Source organism: Miscanthus floridulus, chromosome 3 (assembly GCF_019320115.1).
Source record: "Miscanthus floridulus cultivar M001 chromosome 3, ASM1932011v1, whole genome shotgun sequence".
Classification (NCBI taxonomy): domain Eukaryota; kingdom Viridiplantae; phylum Streptophyta; class Magnoliopsida; order Poales; family Poaceae; genus Miscanthus; species Miscanthus floridulus.
Window position 1 is genome coordinate 105,223,293 of NC_089582.1, and position 22,671 is coordinate 105,245,963.

At 46.3% G+C, this 22,671-nt stretch overlaps 4 protein-coding genes across 4 annotated transcripts; all 4 read left to right on the forward strand.

Annotated features, from left to right (window-relative positions):
• The first annotated feature begins 6,282 nt into the window (after positions 1-6,282).
• On the forward strand, positions 6,283-8,499 carry LOC136546342 (L10-interacting MYB domain-containing protein-like). The gene is made up of 3 exons (XM_066538318.1): positions 6,283-6,325; positions 7,540-7,849; positions 7,927-8,499. Exons 2-3 carry the CDS (start codon positions 7,541-7,543, stop codon positions 8,497-8,499), a joined length of 882 nt encoding a protein of 293 aa, XP_066394415.1. The 5' UTR covers positions 6,283-6,325; position 7,540.
• A 295-nt stretch (positions 8,500-8,794) lies between these two features.
• LOC136544162 (protein ALP1-like) lies at positions 8,795-10,096 on the forward strand. Its single transcript, XM_066536415.1, has 2 exons — positions 8,795-9,467; positions 9,645-10,096. Exons 1-2 carry the CDS (start codon positions 8,795-8,797, stop codon positions 10,094-10,096), a joined length of 1,125 nt encoding a protein of 374 aa, XP_066392512.1.
• A 634-nt stretch (positions 10,097-10,730) lies between these two features.
• Positions 10,731-16,190, forward strand: LOC136546343 (protein disulfide isomerase-like 2-3). Its single transcript, XM_066538319.1, has 9 exons — positions 10,731-10,979; positions 11,075-11,233; positions 12,305-12,418; positions 13,111-13,292; positions 13,558-13,657; positions 14,373-14,549; positions 14,638-14,783; positions 15,554-15,700; positions 15,786-16,190. Exons 1-9 carry the CDS (start codon positions 10,860-10,862, stop codon positions 15,958-15,960), a joined length of 1,320 nt encoding a protein of 439 aa, XP_066394416.1. The 5' UTR covers positions 10,731-10,859; the 3' UTR covers positions 15,961-16,190.
• Positions 16,191-18,932: 2,742 nt separating this feature from the next.
• LOC136546344 (STOREKEEPER protein-like) lies at positions 18,933-20,768 on the forward strand. The gene has a single exon (XM_066538321.1). The coding sequence runs from the start codon at positions 19,174-19,176 to the stop codon at positions 20,497-20,499; it is 1,326 nt and encodes a 441-aa protein (XP_066394418.1). The 5' UTR covers positions 18,933-19,173; the 3' UTR covers positions 20,500-20,768.
• The last annotated feature ends 1,903 nt before the right edge of the window (positions 20,769-22,671 follow it).

Sequence of the window (22,671 nt, forward strand, 5' to 3'; positions counted from 1 at the left end):
CTGAGCTTGTCAAGACTCTAGGTTTATCTACATGTGCTCTTCCACATTTATACCATGTTCAGTGGTTCAACAATAATGGTAAGACAAAGGTAACACAATCTGCTCATGTGCAATTTTCTATCGGGTCATACCATGATTATGCTTATTTTGATGTCATGCCTATGCAAGCTTGTTCACTTTTGTTAGGCCACCCTTGGCAATATGATAATAATGTTGTACATCATGGTAGGCAAAATAGATATACTTTTATGTTTAAAAGAACTACCATTGCTTTACTTCCTTTATCACCTGCTGAAATTGTGCAATATGAAAAGGAACTTGCTGAAAAGAAAAAGAAAGGCCATGATAAAGACTTTAGCAAACCAACAAATTAACCATCAAGTAACATGAAAGAAGTTTTATTTGCTCTTAAATCTGTTCTTGTTGATCATGATGAACCATGTTATGCTCTAACTTGTACATCGCCTATATATCCACTTGGTCCTACTCCTAGTGCTATGCCTCTTGTTGGTACTAACCTTTTGCAGGAGAAGGAGGATGAATTCCCAATAGGGAAGCCACCATGGCAGCCGCCTTTGCGAAGGATGGGCGCCAAGATGAACGTCTTCTTCCGGAATCATCGTTGTTGTCATCCAATGGAGGAGATGATCTACTTCAGTCGAGGACGACTTCAATTTAAGAAAGGGAGGATGATGAGGACATTACTACTTCATCGCATACAAGCCAAGTAGAGGAGAAGGTCCAGCATGGGCGTCCAATTCATCTTTTTCATGGTGGAAGCCCAGTCCAACTCAAGTTCGAGTCCGGTTCGGGCTCCAGGACCAGTCTGCCTTAAACTGGTCACCCAGGACGCATCCAGACTCCATTTTCGACGATCCATATATGGTTAGAAAGCTAATTTGATAAGGAATCCAATACAAGTGGTTTCATGTCAAAAGACCTTTGGAATCAATGGGAATCGTTGAAACAAGTCAGCATCTAGAATCTACCAGGGTGCTGCGACACCGTCTTTTGGTCCGTTGGACCGTGTATCGTGTTTGGGCCCATTAGGGGGTGCGTCCAGGGGGGTGACGCCCAAGACTCTATAAATAGCAGCCGTCGCTCTTCTTAGGGTTTGGGTTTTATTTAGTTCTTGATTTTCTCATGAAACAGACATTGTTTTGCTGCAAGTGTCGCCGCCAAGGACGCTTGCTGTGAACCAGGGCCCCAGTTCTTGATCTTATTCACGGGTGGCGATTAGTCCTTTTGAATAAATACTTGAACTCCTTCTTAATTTTATAAGCCTCATATTTATTTGCAATTTTAGATTGCGTTCATCCTGTTCTTGCTTGTGTTCTCGATTCGCTTGCAGGAAAGCCTTCTCGGCGAGGTCAATCGCGTTCGCGTGGTTGATAACCAACGGAGCAGTGGTGTAATGGTTGCGAGGGTCCAAATCAATCTTGCTTCGAAGCCTAGATCATGAACGTCGAGTCTCCACCAATTGACGCTATCATACCTTTTGGAAGATCAGGCCTAGTCTACATCACGTGACGCCTAAGAGGGGGGTGAATTAGGCAACTTAAAATTCCAATTATAAACTATGGCCTCTTTTTCTAACCTTAGCAAAACCTATGCAAAAGATAAACTAAGTGTGCAACTGCGGTTTTGCTAGTGTGTTGCTATCTCTACCGCAAAAGGAGTTATGTAAACAATGTAAATGTAGAAGCTAAAGAGTAAGGTAGAGATATGCAAACTCACACTAATGACTTCGGTATTTTTACCGAGGTATCGAGAAGCGCGCAAGCTTCCCCCTAGTCCTCATTGGAGCCCCTCGCAAGGAATCCCTCACAAGGACCAAGCTCCTGGTCGGGTAACTTTGTGGATAGCTCTGGGCCTTCTCCACACGCAAGTGGGTCTCCGGTGCGCCTTCCGGCAAGCCTCTCCCGGACCGCTCCCCGTCGTCTTCACTATCAAGCTTCTGGCCAAACCACCGCAAGCCTTGTTCCCTTCGATACACGATGGCGGCCACACCACAAACGCAGTTGGTGTGATCTCGCAAGTCTACAATCCCCTCTGATGTACAAAAATGGTGCGTGCAAGCACCGAATGATAAGAGGTATGCAAACCTCACTAAACACTAGGCCTCAAACTAGAGCAAGCGCATAAGCGGTGGTCTAATCAACCTAAGCACTTCGCAAAGCACCTACGCTAATCACCTAATGAATCACTAAGCACTATGCAAGTGGAGATCACTAAAATGGTGTATCAACACCCTTGATATGTTTTTTCAGCTCCACTCTACTCAAATGGCCGGTTGGGGGGTCTATTTATAAGCCCCACTAAGAAAGTAGACGTTGGAGACGAAATCCCGCTTTTTCTGCTATTGACGGGATGCTGCTGTCGTCCTAACCAGATGCGACCGGTCGTCCCAACTATTAGAGCGCACAATCAACTCATCGGACGCTGATGGCGTCCGGTCACATGCCACCGGACGCGTCCGATCGCAACCTCGCCACTCTAGAACCTCTCTATACTCGATCGGACGCTGCAGTTCCTGCATCCGGTCGATTAGCCGCCAGCGTCCGGTCAGTGCTGAGTGTGTTGTCGGGATGATGAATAGTGTCATCAGTGTGTCCGGTTACTTTCAGTCCTTAGCGTCCGGTCGCTGCTGCTGACGCCTGCTGTTGCCGAGCCTCTTGATCGGAGTGTCTGGTCGCTATTAGGGCTGCGTCCGGTCACCTCTGTGAAGGTCGTTTCTTTGCGATCTTGCGTCCGATTTGGTTTCTGTCTTCGTGCTTAGACTTTGCTTGATATCTTGGGTCTCCTCTTATGCTTCTAGGGTCTTGCTTAAGGTGTTGATCATGGGATTATCACATCGCCTTCGTCCAAGTCACGTCTTGCACCCTATTGAACTACAAAACAAGCACTTGCAAATTCATTAGTCTAATTTGGTTGTGTTGGTCATCAAACACCAAAATCATGACTTGTGTACCCACTTATTGTGTTGGATTTGCGACACCTGGTGGGGTTAGGTGTGTGATGCCTATTAGCTCGTGATCCTCCAAGAAAGTGTGTCGTCACAACAGGGACTAGCGTGCCAGCAAGCACGTGAACTTCAGGATAAATCTCCATGTGAACTTGTGATTGATCAATTGGATTTCATCCCATGATTGTCTTGGTGATTGGATTGACTACTAGCTTGTCGGTTGTGGTATAACCTTCCTCACTCCTTTGCATTTACTTTCATCTAGCTTAGTACAAGCTCTTTAGTGTAGCTAGCTTTGAGAGCTTGTTGTTTGGTTAGTGAGGCTCTTTAGTTAGTCTTTGAGAGCTCACTAGCTTAGCTAGTTGTTGTGTGCCATTGAACTATTAGGGCTAGAATTGTTGGCTAGGTGGCTTCTTTTGCAACCCCTCTTAGAGCTAGCGCAACATTCGATTCGCCGTCTTTTAGTCTAACTGGATTGTCTAGTGTTGTTGTTAGGGAAAAAAATTATTGGCGGCTATTCACCCCTCTCTAGCCATTAAGACCTTTTGGGGGGTCCCTTCCTCTCCTTATAAAGCCTGGGGGTAGGGTTACAGTAGATCTGATCGGATAGCAGATGAGTTTTCTAGTTTGTTACATGGAAAGTACAAAAGATCATTCGATCATATCCTGGAGTACCGGAATATCAGCTATCTATGCTCGATAACTTGATGATCACATCTGCTGCTTCACCTAATGTACGTGGTCCTCATTCCTCATCGTCTTTGGCCCTACTCATAGGCTTAGGCCGGATATACGGGTGGTGAGGTACCCTAGGCCCACATATCTGATAGTAGCCCCTGTAGGACTAGGTGACGAGTCAGTTGATTGACTCCCATCCTCCAGGTAATAGGATTTCCTATGATCCTTGGGTGCCTGGGGCTCCTGATTAGCATTTCTTGGGTGCCAAGGTCTCGAGTCACTCGTCCGAAAGCATTCGAGTACCCTATTCTTCGCATGTCGTCTACTCCTTGTGTACCAAGGTCCTGTAGGTGGTCAACTGTTTCACATAATAGATTCCTCTTGGGTAGCGGAGTATTCAAGAGGTGGAATCTCCCATGTAGGAATTTTGGCTCCATGAGCACCTGAGCGTGTGCGCAGCCCTTGGTTCGCTAGTTATTGTGCGTCACCAAGTCCTGTCAAAGATAAGGATGGATGCGCTAGGGAATCTAAACCGCCTCGTATTCCCTGCTCCTTCTATTGCTCCTATGACTCGTGTGGACGACCGCGTGGTTCATGGATCTTGATTGTTAGCTTCCCTACCAATGTTTTCAGGCGAGGCTATTTAAAGCAGGTAGGGGGAGCCCTTCGAGCTCACTCCCCGCCTCCTCCCTCCCTTAGCATTAGACATAGCAGAAAGTGAGCTTTAGTTGTCTGAAGCTACTTCGTAACCATGGCGCCTGCTGTTCTCCTACGCTACTGGGAGAAGTCCTTCGATTAACTTCTACCCATGCCTGGTCATAGCCAAAGCCGCTGTCCATAGGTGTCAATGGAAGTTTCATGAAGATAGGGCATGATGTCGCCGTGGGGGCTGGACTGTGTATATATTTGTTGACTTGGTCGGTAGCCAGCACTGGGTGATCCTCTCTCGGCCAAGGGGAGTTGAAACCATCATGGAGGCGGACGGTAAAATAACCATTATCGTCAACCTTGTTGAGGAGGGTGGTGCCCGCTCGTGGCCACAGTATCTCCCCCGATTCATAGGAGGTGTTAGTGATAGCCTCGCGAGGATCCCTCCCGTCCTAGATCTCCTGGTCCATGTCTTGTGTCTTAACGAGAGCCAGGAGATGGTCCTCGCGTTCTTGAAAGGTCTTTGTTATTGTACACCTGTCGATATGTAACAGAGCTCATCAATAAAGAGTTTCTTGTGTGACTTTATTACCTTACATTCGCCTCGGCCGTTCAAGCCCTCCTTATCAAATCGAGTGCTTTTCGCATTTTTTAGGGTACCCAATCTGGCAGACTTTGAACATACTGGTTGCTTATCTGAGCTTTGGGAGGTATCCCTAACGTGGTTGGTTCGACTATAGGATGTGGATCAGGTTGTTCTTTGGGCTTCATTGCTCGTTTTGTCGAGTGACCCTAGTTTAGGTATCACCAAGGCAAATGATGAACGCTTTAGCAGCGGAGGCAGTAGCGCATGTCACTGAGTTATAATCGGGTAGAACGAGTGAATAAACCCTTACAATCACCACGAGAAACCTAACCAGTCGGCTAGCCCTATTATGTATAATTCATGCTCTGCCCATGCAGATGATGATCGTTGAATAAATCTCAGAGCTACACATCATCTTGGTGACCATAGACCAAGTTGTATATCCTGTTGCAACACATAAATATGTTCCATAGTGTATAATAATGTCTATAAGCAGTAATGTTTTAAAAGTTTATTAGGTGGGTTTTAGTAAAAAAAGTCATAAAAAGAATGTAATTCTAGTTTTGAATCCGAACAAACGCTTATTCATATTCAAAGCTAGATTTTTTTTTGAGATGGAAGGAGTAATATATTTGTTTTTTTAGAAAAGGGAGTAATATATTTGTGACAAAGGAAGTACATGCTTTGGATCATTTCGTTACTTTGGATCCTATTACTGGGCTGAGGCCCTCTTTGGTTTGGCTTCCAACCTGCTGTAGCTTTTGTAGAAGTCAAGAAACTAACCAAAGGCCGTTAGTTGGCCCAATAGATTGTACAAAAGCTAGCTTTTGGGTAGTTCATTTTTCACAGCAGGGGGAGGGCTGCTTTCACCGGCTGTGGAGGATGGAAATTACCCGCACTGCCACAGGTTACAAAGAAAACGCTTCGATCTTTTCCTCTTCTTCCCGTCCGCGCGAGACGACTCGTCTGTCCACAGGTGGCGACGCCCAGGCAGAGCTAGGGTTTGGCGGCGGCCGGTCCTCTCCGTTGCCGTCCCCATCCTCTCCGGCGCCGCCCGGTCCTCTCCGGCGCCGTCCCCATCCTCTCCGGCGCCGTCCCCATCCTCATCGCCCTACTGGTCACCCCGGCGGGAGTCCCTGTCTCTGCCCCTTCTCGGTTGCAGGTCGAGGTCGGGCCTCGACGCCGACGACTTCCACCACCCACTCGACAAGCAGGTTAGCTTTCTTGGATTAACAAGCTCCTTTACTTCTATCCACGTATAGTGTTCGATTGCAGTCGCGGATGATAGATAAAGGTCCTGTCTTCTGAAAGAGAAGCCTTTTCCTTTTTTTTCTTGTTTCATCACAGAACACTCTGCTGCTAAGAGCGCTTCCTAGGCTCAACGACATTGGCAAACCAAGTCTAAGCTCCATCGATCTACGCTTCCAGTGACCGGATCTACACAGAAGGTATCTCAATCTCTCATAAATGGTTTGATACATGTTATTTATTCTCAATCCCGGGAGAGCTGGACGGAGCAAGAGCACGATAAGTTCCTCGAGGCCCTGCAGCTGTAAGCAGACCGCAACCCCTCACTTGGGTTTCGTTTGTTTCGATGCGCGCTTTGCGTTTCACAGGTATGAAGCGCCGGGCTTTGTGGTGTATTCTGGCTAAAAGACTAGATGTTTTCTGTCTTTTTGATGCGTTAATTGTGTCGTTGTGGATTTTTATTTTTTAATGTCTTGGGATGATGCGCCGGGCTTTTTGATGCGTTAATTTTGGATGTTGGAATTTCAACTGATGAAGACTCTAGTGCAGTAGTGCTCTTTGCTCAACTGGTGGTGTCATTTGCCTGGGTAGGGCACACTAGATTCTCTAAGCCAGCAAAGCATGTGTTCTTGCAATTAGTCTGCGGACACAAGTTAAGCAGGATCCAAAAATCATGCATCTCATCTGTCCAATTGAAAAGGCGTGCATCTTTATCAGCATATACTTTGCGGATGGCCTTTCAGAATGCACTCTTACACACACGGGTTGTTAGCAGTATTCTGGCTTCTCTCATTCTCTGCTTCATAGTATTTTGATTGCAAGCATTAACTTGGTCCTGATTGGACACCTGAATTTATTGACGTCTTTGAGCATCATGATTTGTTGTCATGATGCCACTCTTGGTCCCAAACTCCCATAGCCTCATGTGCTCACACTATCGTTATCTCTGCACAACTTTCTTTTCGGTGCGTATGATCGCTGCCTTTTGCATATGATTGTGATGATAACGTGCCTTGTTGCCCCAAGAGCACACCATTTACTGTTCTTGAATCCATACACCTGGCCCAAAAAATTGTCAGTGAAATATAAGACCACATCTTGCATGTAATATTCGTGTGTCAACTATGTTTCTTTTCTTTTCAGCTTTCACCGTGACTGGAAGAAGATAGAGGCTTTTGTTGGCTCCAAGACCGTCATCCAGGTATTCCTATTGTAAATGGAACTATAAGCTGTTTAACTGTATAAGAAGCCTGTTAATCAACGACATTGGCAAACCAAGTCCAAGCTCCATCGATCTACGCTTCCAGATACATGTTATTTATTCTCAGTTCAGTGTACTGTGTATTTGATAGAAATAATGGCATGATATTATGGTAATTAGAATGTCTGAAAATTTTGTTTTGTTTGATTCAAGAATGGGTGACAAGGCAGATTGGGGTGATTTCTTTTTGAAGCATTTGATTGATGTATGCAAAGGGGAGATAGAAGCTGGGAATAGGCCCCAGGGGCTTTGGACTAGCACTGGTTGGAAAAATATTGTAGCCAAGTTTGAAGCCAAAACTGGTGACAAGCGAACAAAGATACAATTGAAGAACAAATTAGATAACTTAAAAAAAGAATATGTTTGGTTCATGGAGTTAAAAAATTATGCCACCGGACTTGGATGGGATGCGGCTAAGGGAACTGTTGATTGCCCCCAGGATTGGTGGGATGAACACCTTGCTGTAAGCACTATTTCTATTGATATTTTGTCCATAGTATGATATGGTGTGTCGTGCTAAAATTTTTCATTCAATTTCAGAGGTGCAATAATCGTGAAAAAGGGCTTAAATGCAATCATGTGAGGTTCAGAAAACAAGGACCGAAGTACCTTGATGATCTTGATCTGATTTTCGGCAAGGTACATGTGACTGGGGCCACTGCAGCTTGTCCTGGTGATATATCTTCGGATGAGAGTGATGATTGCGTGGCCGAGGTGCCAAAACCTCCACCTAAAGATGATGTCAAGCTGGCTGATTTGAAGCAAAAAGGGAAAAAGAAACGCAAGAGCTCCTGTACTATTGCTGAAAGCAAAGAAGAAAAGAGTCCATTTTATCGAATGTACAAAAACACATGTTTGAAGATAGAAAGTGCAGCAGATAGGATCTCTAGTGCATCTGCCACCTCAGCTTCTCCCACTAATGTTGTCCCCACTATTGGAGAGGCTATGAAGATGGTCGAAGAGTGTGGGGTGGAAGAAGGAACTCCTCTAATGCACACTGCCACCATGCTGATCATGAAGCCTGAATTTAGAGAGGTCTTCAGCCATCTGAAAACAAATAAAGGAAGACTGGATGTCCTTGAGAGAGAGCATGAGAAGGAGATGAGGCGCTAGTGAACCAATTTTTATTTCTATTGTTGCTGTATGAACCATTAAGAATTTGTATTGTGAGCACTATTAGTTGTATGGCTACCTGAACCAATTTTAAATTGTACTCTGAGAACAATTTGCTTGTACTGAGAATAATTTGTACTAAAATTATTTGTATTGTGAGCTTATTATCCTTCTGTCAGATTAGTATCAATGTGCATGTATACATATATTTTTGTCCTTGTACTGTGAGCTTATTATCATTGTGTCAGATATATATCCTTGTACTGAGCTTAATAAATGTTAATATTTTTTGTAGATGGATGAGAACCTGGAAGGTGTAGCCCAAGGACAGAAGAGATTGCTACTCCTAGCTGAGCTTTCCCAGCATGCTGCCATTATTGGTCAAATGGGTGCACAATACACTGATCGTTATTGGAACAAAGGAGAGTATAGGGAAACACCAGAAACTGGACTGCAATGGGTGATGAGGTGCTTTTCTCGTCCAAGGTACTTCTATAAGATGTTTCGAATGAGCACCGATGTCTTCATGGCACTGCATGAGTTGCTAGTCTTGAACTATGGTTTGACCTCCACTAACAATGTTTCATCCATTGAGTCATTGGCGATGTTCTTGTGGATTGTCGGAGGACCGCAGTCATTTTCACAAGTGGAAAATCGCTTCACTCGTTCACTGTGGACAGTCCACACTAAGTTTCATGAGGTGCTGAAGTGTTTGCGCAAGTTAGGTAAAGACAATATTAAGCCAAAAGATGCTACTTTTTCTTCGGAACATGAAAGAATCAAAGAAGATCGTTTCTGGCCATACTTCAAAGGCGCTATTGGAGCAATAGACGGTTCACATGTTCCAGTGGTTGTGCCAGCTGAGGATACGGTTAATCACACATGCCGTCATGGATATACATCTCAGAATTTGCTAGCTGTTTGCGACTTTAACATGAGGTTTATCTTTGCGGTTGCTGGTTGGCCCGGTTGTGCCCATGACACACGTATCCTCAATCATGCTTTGGCAAATTTTGATGATTTTCCTGTGCCTCCTAAAGGTATACACATATCACACGTATTATGTATTTGCTTCCTAATGGTTGGACCAGCAGTACGTGAGGTACTTGTATTATTTATTTGCTTACATTGATTTTACTTTGTAGGGAAATATTATCTTGTGGACTCTGGATATCCAAACCGAACAGGGTATCTGGCCCCTTTCAAAGGAAGCACATACCATATTCCAGAATTTCGTAATCGTTCTGGACCACCCCAAGGGAAATATGAGGTGTTCAATTTCAATCATTCATCCCTTCGAAATGTCATTGAGCGGGCCTTTGGAGTATTGAAGGAGAAGTGGCGTATTTTGAAGGGCATACCAAGTTTCTCAACTCGTACTCAGAAGCACATCATTCTTGCTTGTTTGGCATTGCATAATTTTATTCGTGATAGCAATTTGCATGATAAGGAGTTCGAAAGATGCGATGCTGATGATGAATACTTGGTACAAGAGGATGACACGACACCGGAAGATGAGATTGAAGATGTGGAGAATGAGGATGCCATGAATATCATTCGTAGTAGAATAGCCGATGCTTTGTTTAGTGTGAGATAGTTATGTTGAGAGATGACATGATTTGATGAGCCCTTATCTTTTGTAAAATGCTAATATTATTATATTTGTATGGACCAAATCACTTTGAATACTAAAAAACTTAGAACAAATTTATTTTTCCTTACCAAAATAGTCATTTACATACAAATAAGTGAGTACAATATTTATTTACAAGCAATTTGAATATAAATAGTCCCTCAGGCCTTTAAGGGCATTACAGACATTTCTACACATCTTGCAGTTTCACAGCTGCTCTAACCAAACGGCTTTCAGCTTTTCCCATAGCTCTCAGCCCACAGCAGCTTTTCCATAGCCCACAGCTCACAGCAGCTTTTTTTAAAATTCACAGCTCAACCAAACAGGCCCTGAGACTGCCGATCTCTTGGTAATTTAGCTCAATCCGGCCGATGATGTGTTCTTTGAGTCCTTTCTTTCAAAAGGCCTTTCGGACCATATATTCTCAAAAGAAAAAAGGCCTTTCGGACCATATTTTGTGCAGGCTCCAAACAAAGATGCTCCAAGGCCGCACTCCGCACCAATGGTCCAAATGTCCAATGCCCTCGCGCCAAGCAAGAGAAGCCACTCCGACGTGGACAAACCCCAGACGTGGAGGGCATCGATTGGTCCGCACACGCGTCCGTCTCTTCGCGAGGATGCAGGCTTAAATCGCAGCACCACGGCGAAACCCGATCAGCGATCCCTAGTCGTCACTGCCGTTTGATTCCTCCCCCTTCCCCGCTTCCAGAAGCTTCGCGGCTCCGCCATGCGTCCCGCCGTCGTCGCGGCGCTCCTCCTAGTGGCAGCGGCCGCCTCCCCGGCCGCCGCACTCTACTCCGCCGGTTCCCCCGTCCTCCAGCTCAACCCCAACAACTTCAAATCGAAGGTCTCACCTGACTCCCACTGCCGCTGAGCCAACAGATCGGCGCCTCCATTTTAGGTTCTCTCTGAGCAGTGTGCCGCCTTTCGCCTTTGGTGCAGGTGCTGAACTCGAACGGCGTGGTGCTGGTTGAGTTCTTCGCGCCGTGGTGCGGGCACTGCAAGCAGCTGGCGCCCGCCTGGGAAAAGGCTGCCGGCGTGCTCAAGGGCGTCGCCACGGTCGCAGCGCTCGATGCCGATGCGCACCAGGCGCTCGCGCAGGTGAGTGTGCCTCCTCTTTCACGATCTTGTTTCCCTGTAATTCGTCCACGGGCGACCGAGTTGACCTGAATGTTCAATGGAGTGATCTCGGCATCACTTGCTGCGATTGTACGGTAGTTTGCTCGCATTAGGTGATAATTCCCTAGACTAATGTGCAGTGTCACACCAATACTTGGATTCCATATACAGATGCTAAACCGGGGATGGGGACAGGTTTTATCAATTTGTTCTGATCTTCAGCAGTTCAGTGCCACACTATTTGGTGGTTTAGGTCTAGGAATGGTAAATTTATTGGTATTTAGTGCATCTAAATTATTGATTTTTAGTATTTGGTTAAAGTTTAGCACCGTGCATAAGTTAGAACACATGCCATATTTGTTGTGCATACGGAACTGTTGTATGACAAGTAAGAGAATGAAATATGGCGATTCTGCACAGAAAGTTATTTTAAGAGGGAGGGAGGGGTAAAATCCTTGTTCCATCACTATTAATGAAACCACCTTCTGAATAGCAAACTTTATGTATATGTTCCTTTAGTTAAGCTATTATAAATTAGCAGTTTGTGAGTGGTTTTGACTTTTGAGTTACTGTTATGAACTTGCATGTTGAATTAACAATTTGTTGATAAATCTGATGAAAATTTTGCATTGGCTAGAATCTTATATTCTTTGGTGCATATGTTTAAGACTTTTGTTAATGTTTGACGATAAATTATTGTTAATGTGACTCTAAAACACACATAAAATGAAATAGCCATATCAAACTGATGTCGGCTTCAATAAGTTATCCTCCCTGTGGGACAGCAAAGGTGGGACAGCAAAGAAGACGGACAAACTCAGGGTTGAAACTAATTCTGGTAAAATGACCCCAGATTAGGATACCTTCTTTTCATACTATGGGTCTGATAAGTTTTCTGTTTCACTTCCCCAAATAGTCTTCTGGACTCATGTAATGCGAAACTGACAACCACAAATTTGATTTGACTTGCATAATTTTCATAGATCTGTGCTTGCAATGCTATCAGTTTAGTTAATTCTGAATGCATGATTCTTTTTTTTTTTTTTTTTGCAGGAATATGGAATCAGGGGATTTCCCACTATTAAGGTGTTTTCCCCTGGTAAACCTCCAGTCGATTATCAAGGAGCAAGAGATGTAAAGCCAATCGTAGAGTTTGCTCTGTCACAGGTTTGTTGCATCAAATGCTACTTAGATGGCCTTTATTTTTCTTCTATTTGTTCATTGGATGCATTTCAGTCACTTTTAGTATATACTAGGTCGTAGGTATGACTTATGCAGTTATGCTTTTGCTGTCCCTTTTTACTGAACACATTTCATGCTTTGTCAGTATGCTTTTCGGAAACCATTTAGCTTCAGTGGCTTATAAGAATTACTTTGGATCTTGGTGTACTATGAAAACAACTGCTATATTTATAGGCTGAAAGTAGTTTGTGGTTGAGTTCTTGATTGCGCTGTTTACGTCTTTTAAACAAATGGCTGACCTAATGAATGCCTTGAACGTTCAAAGTTCTTGTCTAGTAGCAGTAGGTGTTGAGGCAGCCAATGCATTCCTCTAGTTCTCTGTGTGTGCTCCTGTTCGCAGGTCAAGGCCCTTCTTAAGGCAGTCTACGCTTTTCACAAACCATTTAGTTTCAGTAACTCATAAGAATGACTTTGTATCTTAGCGTGCTATGAAAACAACTGATATCTTTCTATTAGATGAAAATAGTTTTGTGGGTAAATTCTTGATTGTGCTCTTTATGTCATTTTAAACAAATGGCTGTCCTAACCAATGCCTCAAACATATGAAGTTCTTCTCTAGTAGGCATTGAGGCAGTCAATGCATTGCTCTGATTATGTGTGTGTTCTGCTATACGCAGGTCAAGTCCCTTCTTAGAGAAAGGTTGAGTGGTAAGGCATCAGCAGGGTCAAATGGCAAGACATCTGGAGGTTCAAGTGAAAAAAGTGAACCAAGTGCATCAGTAGAATTAAATTCACGTAACTTCGATGAACTCGTTGTCAAAAGCAAGGACCTTTGGATTGTGGAATTCTTTGCGCCATGGTATGAAGCTTGCTGTACACGTACTGTTTATCATATAACTTGGGTTATTGTACATTCTTTGCTATCAGTTTCTCAAATAGAGAAGAAAAAAAAAGGTTGCAGTAAGTTGTGTAAAATTAAGTAATCTCTTACTAAGAGTATTCTAGGGCATTCTCCTTAATTTTATGTTTATTTATCCTACCATTTTTCCAATGCCATTGTATGTTCTACAATACTCTTCATTTATTGTGGGGGCTTCAGAAGTTTGACATATACTTCTGTTCAGGTGTGGGCACTGCAAGAAATTGGCACCTGAATGGAAAAAGGCTGCAAAGAACTTGAAGGGCCAAGTGAAGCTAGGCCATGTTGATTGTGATGCTGAAAAGGTGTGTGTTTATTTGTTCTTTGAGCTTATCTCTTCTTTTGGTAATGACCTTTCCCTAACCCTACATTTTAGTGTTTTGTGGGAATAATCACTGCCAATAGTCTAGGTTGCATCTTTCAATGTATTGCCCATATTTATTAATCTCTTATCGAAACTTCCAATTTATTCTCAAGCTGCTTGCTAGTGAACAATGGCTATAAAGCTATAAATTCTTAGTTTTAAATTCCTGCTGAGTTCTTGCCATTTTAGTGATCACCAGGACTCCAATGAAGGATTTGAAAATTTTGAAGGCATTCGCATTTTTTATTTTTGTAGCAATAGCAATATAACCTGAGTTTTAGAGCCTTAGGGCCACAATTGCAACTTCGACAAATATTGTAGTCTGCTAGCACATCGGGCAAGCTTCTATTCAAAAGCTATACGTCATTTGATTGGGATCTCGCTTAATCCATAAGCCATTTGAGTGGGATCATCACATCCCATCTACTTGTTTGGAATGCCATTTTCTCAAGATGTATGTCGAGAGACATGATTTTTAGCATATAAATTTATGTTGGCATAATTTCAGGCAGTATATGAGTACAGTTTAGAAGGTTGAATCTTCACCTTTTAGAAGCATGGATGCTTTCCTGGCAGGCTGACCTCTTTTCACTTCTTCCCCAATTGCCACAGTGCAGATTATTATTAATAATTACGATTACTCTTCTATTTTGCAGTCCTTGATGAGCAAGTACAAGGTGGAAGGTTTTCCAACTATTTTGGTATTTGGTGCTGATAAGGAGAGCCCATTCCCCTACCAGGGGGCTAGAGTTGCATCTGCCATTGAGTCCTTTGCATTGGAGCAGTTGGAAGCCAACTCTGGCCCAGCTGAAGTTTCTGAGTTGACTGGCCCGGTAAGGCTAAACCTTCATGGTACCTAGAAAAATCTGATGATCGTTTAGTCCACCATTGATATTTGAGGTGACGATTTGGCTTCTGCAGGATGTCATGGAAGAGAAGTGCGCTTCTGCTGCCATTTGTTTTGTATCATTCCTTCCAGACATTCTTGATTCAAAGGCAGAAGGAAGAAACAAGTACCTTGAGCTTCTGCTCTCTGTTGCTGAGAAGTTTAAAAAGAGTCCATACAGGCAAGTGTCAGCTTAACTAATTACAGACTTTACCAAAATGTGTCTGGCTCGTCACTTTCAAAGAAAGGAAAAAGCCAAGAGTTTCACCGGTACAGTAGTTTCTTTTAGTGGCATTCCAAAAAGAAACATTGATATCGGCATTCAACAGTAACAGGTGTATTTTAAATTATAAGATACACTCACTCCGTCCTGAAATATAGCGTATTTTTATTTGTCCCAAATCAACCCACCTCATGTTTGACTAAAATTATAGGGAAGCATATTAACTTCTAACACATCAAAATAGGTAAGTTGTAAAAATACATTCCATAATGTCTCTAATGGGGCTTATATGATGTCAAAAATGTTTACTCCCTCAATTCCAAATTATAAGATGTTTTGACTTTTCTAGGTACATTGCTTTAACTATGTACCTGCCCATAGTGTATATCTAAGTCCATAGCAAAATATATGTATATATAAAAACCAAAACATTTTATAATTTAGAATGAAGGGAGTATTGTTCTTTTCTATAAATTTGGTCAAACTCAAGATGGGTTGACTTACAAATGAAAATACATTAATATTTTAGGACGGAGGGAGTAGAGTTAAAACAAGATACTGATAACCTTGTGTGAACAAAATTTTAATGTTGATATTTCAAACCATAAACTGTACAAGCATACTGCAACGGCCTCAACAGAAGCATGTTATGCAATCATTTGTCTTAAAAACTCCCTTTTCTTTTGAACTACTACACATCCTGAGCCGGATACTTTTTTGCCTTGCAGTTTTGTCTGGACAGCTGCTGGCAAGCAAGGTAATCTTGAGAACCAGGTTGGAGTGGGCGGCTACGGCTATCCCGCCATGGTAGCTCTCAACGTGAAGAAAGGTGCATACGCACCACTCCGTAGTGCCTTCCAGCGCGACGAAATCATGTAAGCTCCCTGGTCTTATTAATTATATAATACCCTTGTTTCATGTTGATTAGACAGATGATTAAAGGAAAGTTATCTCGTGCAGCGAGTTTGTGAAGGAAGCAGGGCGTGGTGGAAAAGGAAATCTTCCTCTGAACGATGCACCTACAGTAGTCGCGTCCGAGCCGTGGGACGGCAAAGATGGAGAGGTCATTGAAGAGGATGAATTCTCCCTTGACGAGCTCATGGGCGACAGCTCCTCAGTAAACGATGAGTTGTGATTCTGATGATTCTGGAACTGATCTGCGTTTTTTGATTAGCCAGACTGTAAATTTGAGGAACTCTGATGTTTTAAGAACTCATTCCTTTAGTGGGATAATTTTTCAGGTTTTGGGTGCTAGAACGGTTTAAAATTAAAGAGAACTGATGTGATAGGCACTCTTCTTTTGTGTTTTATTTTTGTCCCTGAAATAAAGTCAGTTTGGACGTATAGGTTGCTTGCCACAACAAATGGTCTCCGCTTTAGAACTTGCTCTGCTGCTCACATTGGATAAATCCAAACTCCCTGTCACCGAGGACACAGAAGAAGAAACTATACTGGAGCCGTGCAAGCATTTGGATGAGATCATGAGATCGGCATCCGCATAGGCGCTTCTGTTTCGCTTGACGAGCTGCAACTTGCGCAAAGCCGCGCTTCAACTTGGAAGAAGCTGATGCTGATTGCAGGCTTGCAGTGTTTCTTGCCGATTTTCCCATGTTTTTTACTGTGGCACTTTGCGCCATATGAGAATGCAACGTTATCCTTAGAAAACCCGGTGACCTGCACACAGCACACCTGCATCGTCCCTTGCCAATTGCACTGTGCTTCCGAAGACTCCGAGTAGCAGACTAGCAGTTGCTCCGTACCTGTCACTGACGACTTGAACAATTTTGGAAAGCGACTTGTAGTTTCTGTAGTCAACTGGAAGCTTTTCATGGACTCTAGTCTGTGCTTCATCCTGTCCTCTAAACCCTGCTTCAGCAAAGACGCAAACGCAGATGCAGCCGCGGTAATGCTATATGTCTGGCGTTCGACGCGCTTCTTCATCTCCGGACGTGGTTCGCGCTCCTCCACTCGCTCCCCTCGCCTTATCCTCATCCACCTGCCTCACGTCGCTCAGCCCGCTCCATACGGAGACGCTCATTGCCGTTCCCTCCCGAGCCACTCGCGACGCCGCCCCGCCCGAGCCGTGCGTCCCCCGCCCGTCGCCCATCCCTCCCTCCGCGACCCCCATGCCACCAGAGAAGAGGGTGACGGCGGCGGCTTCCAGCGAGCTGCCCCTCTCCCCCCCCCCCTCTCTCCTTCCCTCCGCGCCCCCATGCCACCAGATAGAGGGCAACAGCGGCGACTTCCGGCGAGCCGCCCCTCTCTCCCTCCCCCCTCCCTCCTTCCCTCCTCGACCTCCATGTCCCAGGAGAGGAGGGCGATGGCGGTGGCTTTCGGCGATCCGCCCCTCCCTCCCTCCGTGACCTCCATGCCACCGGAGAAGAGGGCGACGGCGACGGCTTCCGGTGAGGTAGGTGGGTCTTTCTCTGGATCTGAGCCCTCCTCCTCCACCTCCTCCTCTAGATCTGAGCCCTCCTCCTCTTTCTCCTCCTCCTCCTCCTCTGGATCTAAGGGATGCGGCGGTGGCTAGGGTTCCGGCGAGCTCTCGGGGTCAGATCTCGTCGTGTTGCAATTGGGTTTTTTTTTAATGTTGCAACATATGATTTCGAATGTTGCAATGGGATTTTTTGGGCTGTTGCAACAGATGTTTTTGCGATGTTGCAGTAGTACTGCTTGAGATGTTGCAGTATGTTTCAGCTATTTCAATCTCATGTTGCAGTAGTTGTTCCATGTTGTTGCAAGTGTTTTTATTTTGAGCGTTGTTTCATATACTTCACACCAGTGTTGCAATAATATGTTCTAAATGTTTCAGCTCCTTCAGCCTATTGTTGCAGCATTTAGTTCGGTGTGGTTGCAATAATATGTTCATGGTGTTTCAGCTGCTTTGTCCTAATGTTTCAGCTGTTGTTCCTTGTTGTTGCAATAATATGTTCATGGTGTTTCAACTGCTTCATCCCAATGTTGCAGCTGTTGCTCCTTGTTGTTGCAATATATATGTTTCATGGCGTTTCAACTGCTTTCAGCCTAATGTTGCAGTAGTTGTTTCCGTGTTGTTGCACGTGTTTTATTCTAGCTTTCTATGTTGTTCAGCCGGGGAGGGGCGAGCTGGGACGGACGGGGGCGCGTGGTTCACCGGGGGCCTAGCGGGCGGAGGTGCTGGGGCCAGCGGACGCGGGGGTGCTGTGGCCATGGGGGGCGCTGGCGCTGGGCATGCAGCATGCTCGTCGTGGGCGTGGGACGGACGCGACGGGCTGCGGGGCGATCTGGGGGCGTGCGGACTCGCGTAACATAGAGGCTAGCGGGGCTCTTCATAGGCATCGCGGGTCGCGCGGTTCATCGGTGTTAGTGGGGCTCTTCGTTCGACGAAAACGCAGCAGCGGTAGTTCGCGCGGGCGCGCAATCTCAGGGCGGCGGCGGCGGCGGTCCATGCTGCTGCCCCGGTCTCGTACCATCGCCAGCGGGTCCGCTCCTTGCGCGCGTCACCGGGGGGGAGGGTGGGGGCGTGTTGGTAGCGTCCGGTGTCGAACTGGGAAAGGGACGCGCGCTTGGAGAGTGCGGACTGGGAAGCGGACGAGGGGGGTCGAGCGCTGAGGGGCGTCCGGACGCTAGCGTCCAAATCGAACGTCTGGGCGCTAGCAGTTGCCATGCAGCCGCTAGTTGGTACTACTATTACCACCATAATAATAAGTAGTCCTCCTATAAGCCAGTAATGGTAATCCTACAAGAATACATACACCTGCAGTGCAAAGCCAAACTACCACTTGATCAGAAAACACAAATATCCATAAAAAAAACTGTCTATCAATCCTTGGGAGTTTTTTTCCTTGAAAATAAATCCTTGGGAGTTGGGACGGAGGGAAATCAATAAAAGGTGGACACCAAATTTTCATGCCTCACGTCATGATTCATGATTGGCATCACGTTCATGAACCAACTGAAATCCACTCAAGTCGTACGGCGGACAAAATGGCAGATGATCCCCCCTTTGGTTGTGAAGATCATGATCCAATTCCAACTAAACTGCCAGTGGGCCAGGTGGCAACAGCACCAGACTGCGCCGCGCCCAGTCCGCCTCCACCCGCACTGACACCGAAGAGGGGAAGAACTCGGCTGCGGGCCTGCTGCTGCGGGTGAGCGGGTCACCTCACCGCACCCAACCCCACGCGGCGTCGCTCCGCCCGCCCTAAAAAATCGGCCAGTACAGGTAGGACCCAACCAAACCCACGAGTCGCTCGGCCCAGCACTGAGAGCATCGCAATTCACCACCAGCGCGACGAGTTTCTCAGCCGCAGCCGCCGAACCACCCGGCGCCGAGGCCCTAGGCGCGCTTGCTTCCCCCGCCGCCCGCATGGCACCGAAGCGCCCGGCGGCGGCGGCCTCGGGGTCGGCGTCCGAGACATCCGACGCGGAGGCGGACGCGGGCCACCACCAGCCGTCGTCCCCGTCCCCGTCCAAGACGCCGCCGCCCAACCCTAACCCTAAGTCCGCCGCCGCTGGCCCCACCTCGGTGGCGGAGGACTCCACCGCGGTCGGATCCGACTCCGAGGCCGCCTACGACTCTGACGCGGACCACCGCCCCGCGCCCCGTAAGGCGGCGGCAGCGTCGTCGCCCTCGCGCAAGCCCAGGAGCCCCAGGCCGCGCTCCCGCTCCCGCTCCCCGGACGCCGCCTCGTACACCGACGTCGCTGCCTCAGACCCCGACGCCGACGCCGACCCCGCCGCCGGAGACGGCGCCGACTCCGTCGACGACGACAACGCCTCCCCGCTCGCGCTCCGGCCCCCGCGCCCGTCCCGCGCCGAGGCTGCTGCCATCAAGCCCCTCAGCTCGCGCCCCATGGATCCGCCGCGCCGCTCCATGGTACCCTCCTTCTCCGAGCCGCGCTCAAAGCGCCCCCGCAGCGTCGCCGTCCCGTCATCCGTGGAGCAGCTCAAGAGGCCGACGCGGCTCTGGAGCCTCCGCGACGAGATCGTCATCCTGCGGGGCTTGGCCACGTACCGCGCCAAGCGTGGCGTCCTCCCCGGCTCCATGTATGACATTTCTAAGCTGCATGGCCACATCCAGAGCGAGCTCAGTGTTAAGGTAACCCCTACGCAGCTCAGTGACAAGGTACGGCGTCTCAAGCAGAAGTACAACCTGCTTTCATCCCGTGGCAAGAACGGGCGGGATCCAGACTTGCCCACCCAGCATGAACAGAGTGTTTATGAGATTGGCAAGAAGGTTTGGGGAGCAAGTGCTAATGGTGGAGGAAGTACCGGTGGTGATGGGTATGAGATTGGTGGTGGTGGTGACAGCGAAGAGGAGCACGAGATTGCAGAGAGTGATGACGATGTGGAGAGTGGGCGGGGTGAACACCCCCGCAAGAACAGGCGGGTTATGCCAATCGCTATGGCAAATGGAAACGGGGCTGTGAATGCCAATAGCAGAGGCAAGTTTGATATTGAGAAGGGAAAGGATGCTTATCCATACCTTTGGGAGACTGTGGAGGATCTGTCAAAGGAGCACCCGAATGGGGTAGCATTCAAGAAGGCCTTTGAGTTGATCGAAGGCCCCAAAGCTCGTGGGATGGAGGAAAAGCTGCGAAAATTCAGGCTGACAGAGATCAGACACCAGCTGCGCCGTATGGAACTGATGAAGGAGACAGTGAAGATGGTGCTTGATGCGCTGGAGGGTTGACCGAGTATAATGAAATGATCTTCTGGTGGGTGAGTAGTGCAATGCTTAAAGGAGCAATCAGTGTCTTCTTTTGTTCCTAGATACAGTTTCTGTGGCTGAATTACTTAACTTTCATGGACGAGGTGCACTTGTCTCAGTAAGAATTTAGGTACAGAACAGGGAGTGAGAGTGATGGTGTTTCCCTCGTTCTTGGTGGATCATAGTATATTTTCTGTCTCTTAGGTGCTAACTTTTGCGTTATATGGTATACAGTTTCTATGTTTAGTTAAGTTTGGTTTGATGCATCTGCATTATGAAGGTTTTGTTCTATTTTACTCCTGTGGTGCTTACAAATTGGAATGCCATGCTCGGTGATCCGGCTGAGTATCATGTTTCAGAACCTATTAGATTTAGGTTGGTTTTTATATTTGATATATAATGTTCAGAACCTACTAAATTTAGGTTGTTTGATGCGATAGGACGGTTACTTTTAGATGGTTTTGTAGCTGATGGTCAAAACCAGGGAGGATCACAATAATCTCTCTGTGAAAAAGCATCTGTATCCTTTACCAAAACCCATCCTGATGATGATCTCATTGTGTTCTCCCACTAGTTTTATGGTTGTACACATCCATGTGCCTTTGTGCTCTTTAAATGGCCCTGTACATCGGGCATATTGGCATCCATGGCACTCGGTTAGGAGTGAATGTGTTCCTTGCTGGGTTGTTCTGCCTGAATCTGCTGGTTTTTTAATACCCCCTCCGTTTTTAAATACAGTATATAACATTTAGGACTTTGAACTCATTGTGAAAATCAGAATGTATTTTGTTTTCTCTTGCTTAGCTTTTGACCTCAAGCTCTTTATTTGCTTTCATATTTCTTGGGATCATGATGTGAATGAGAGTCATGATCATTGTCTGTCATGAAGTGCTCTTATTATTCAGCAGCTTAACGTCAGTGTTGATTTTAGTTTTTGGTCCATACGTTGTAAAGTTTGCTGACGCACATGCTTCCAAACTTAGCATCTTCTATGGTGATATAAATAAGAAAATCTGACACTTGAGCAACTACGATCCGGGTTCAGGATGAGTCCAAATCGAACGATGAAGTGAAGTTTGTCGTTTGATGACTTCATCTCTTGTTTTTCTTGATTGGTGCTGTCCACAATTATGTTGGTTTGCTGATTGCTGTCATTACTGTTGCCAAATCGTTCCTCTGAACAGGACCACACTGAGTTTCTGATCATGGCTTAACTACGGGCGTTTGGATTTTGACGTGACCTTTTTTCCTTTAACCTCTACTCTACTCGATGTGGTATTGTGATTGTTCGTTACGAGTTACGAGTCTCTGTATCATCAGTTTGTGGATCCAACTGGTTAAAAACTCCTCGCCTCAAAGGTACAGTACACCCATCACAACGCGGTCGAAACCTGCAAAAGATTTCAATCAAAAGCATAGGGAATCTAGCATCAGGGTACCGCGCAGCGCCGGCGGCGCCCCAGTTACACTGGCCGGTGCTGAGGCGAGGCGAGCGTGAGCGTTGCGGCGCTTGTCCTGCCCCTGGCGAAGACACGAGTACACGACTGCACTTCAGGCTGCAGTCGGGCTAGCCGAGCTCGGAGGACGGGCAGGGATCTATTTTTGTCCTCACGTACTACAATTTAGCTGTTTTAGCCTGCTATTAGCCGCTGGTCTATCGAGAGGTATACCTACGGTAGTAGATGAATCGGTGGAGACGCGCGTGATATAAATCGGATGGTGACACAAGCACAGAGACGACGATTTTGACAGGTTTGGGCCGTCTGATCAACGTAATACCCTATGTCCTGTGTCTTCGGTGGATTGTATTGAATATGAGATGAATTCGAGGGGTCTCTACCCATCTTATATAGTCTGGGGGTAGGGTCACAAGTCGGTTTAGTCCTAAATCTATTTGGTTATATGGTAAATATTTACAAGAAATACGATATCTATCATATCCGAAAAGATCTTCCTTCATCGGTAAGATGTCTTCTGATTGCCTTGCAGTGCACGCCGACCAGAGCCGAGCACCGTAGGTCTTGATCTTATGGGCTGGACCTCATCTGGTGGTGCGGCCCATGTCCATTGCCGTGGGTACCTAGGGTTATACCCCCCCACAGCTAGTCTCCGAGCGCCTTGTATCTGCTGAGCAACGCCGTCTTGAGCAGGTTC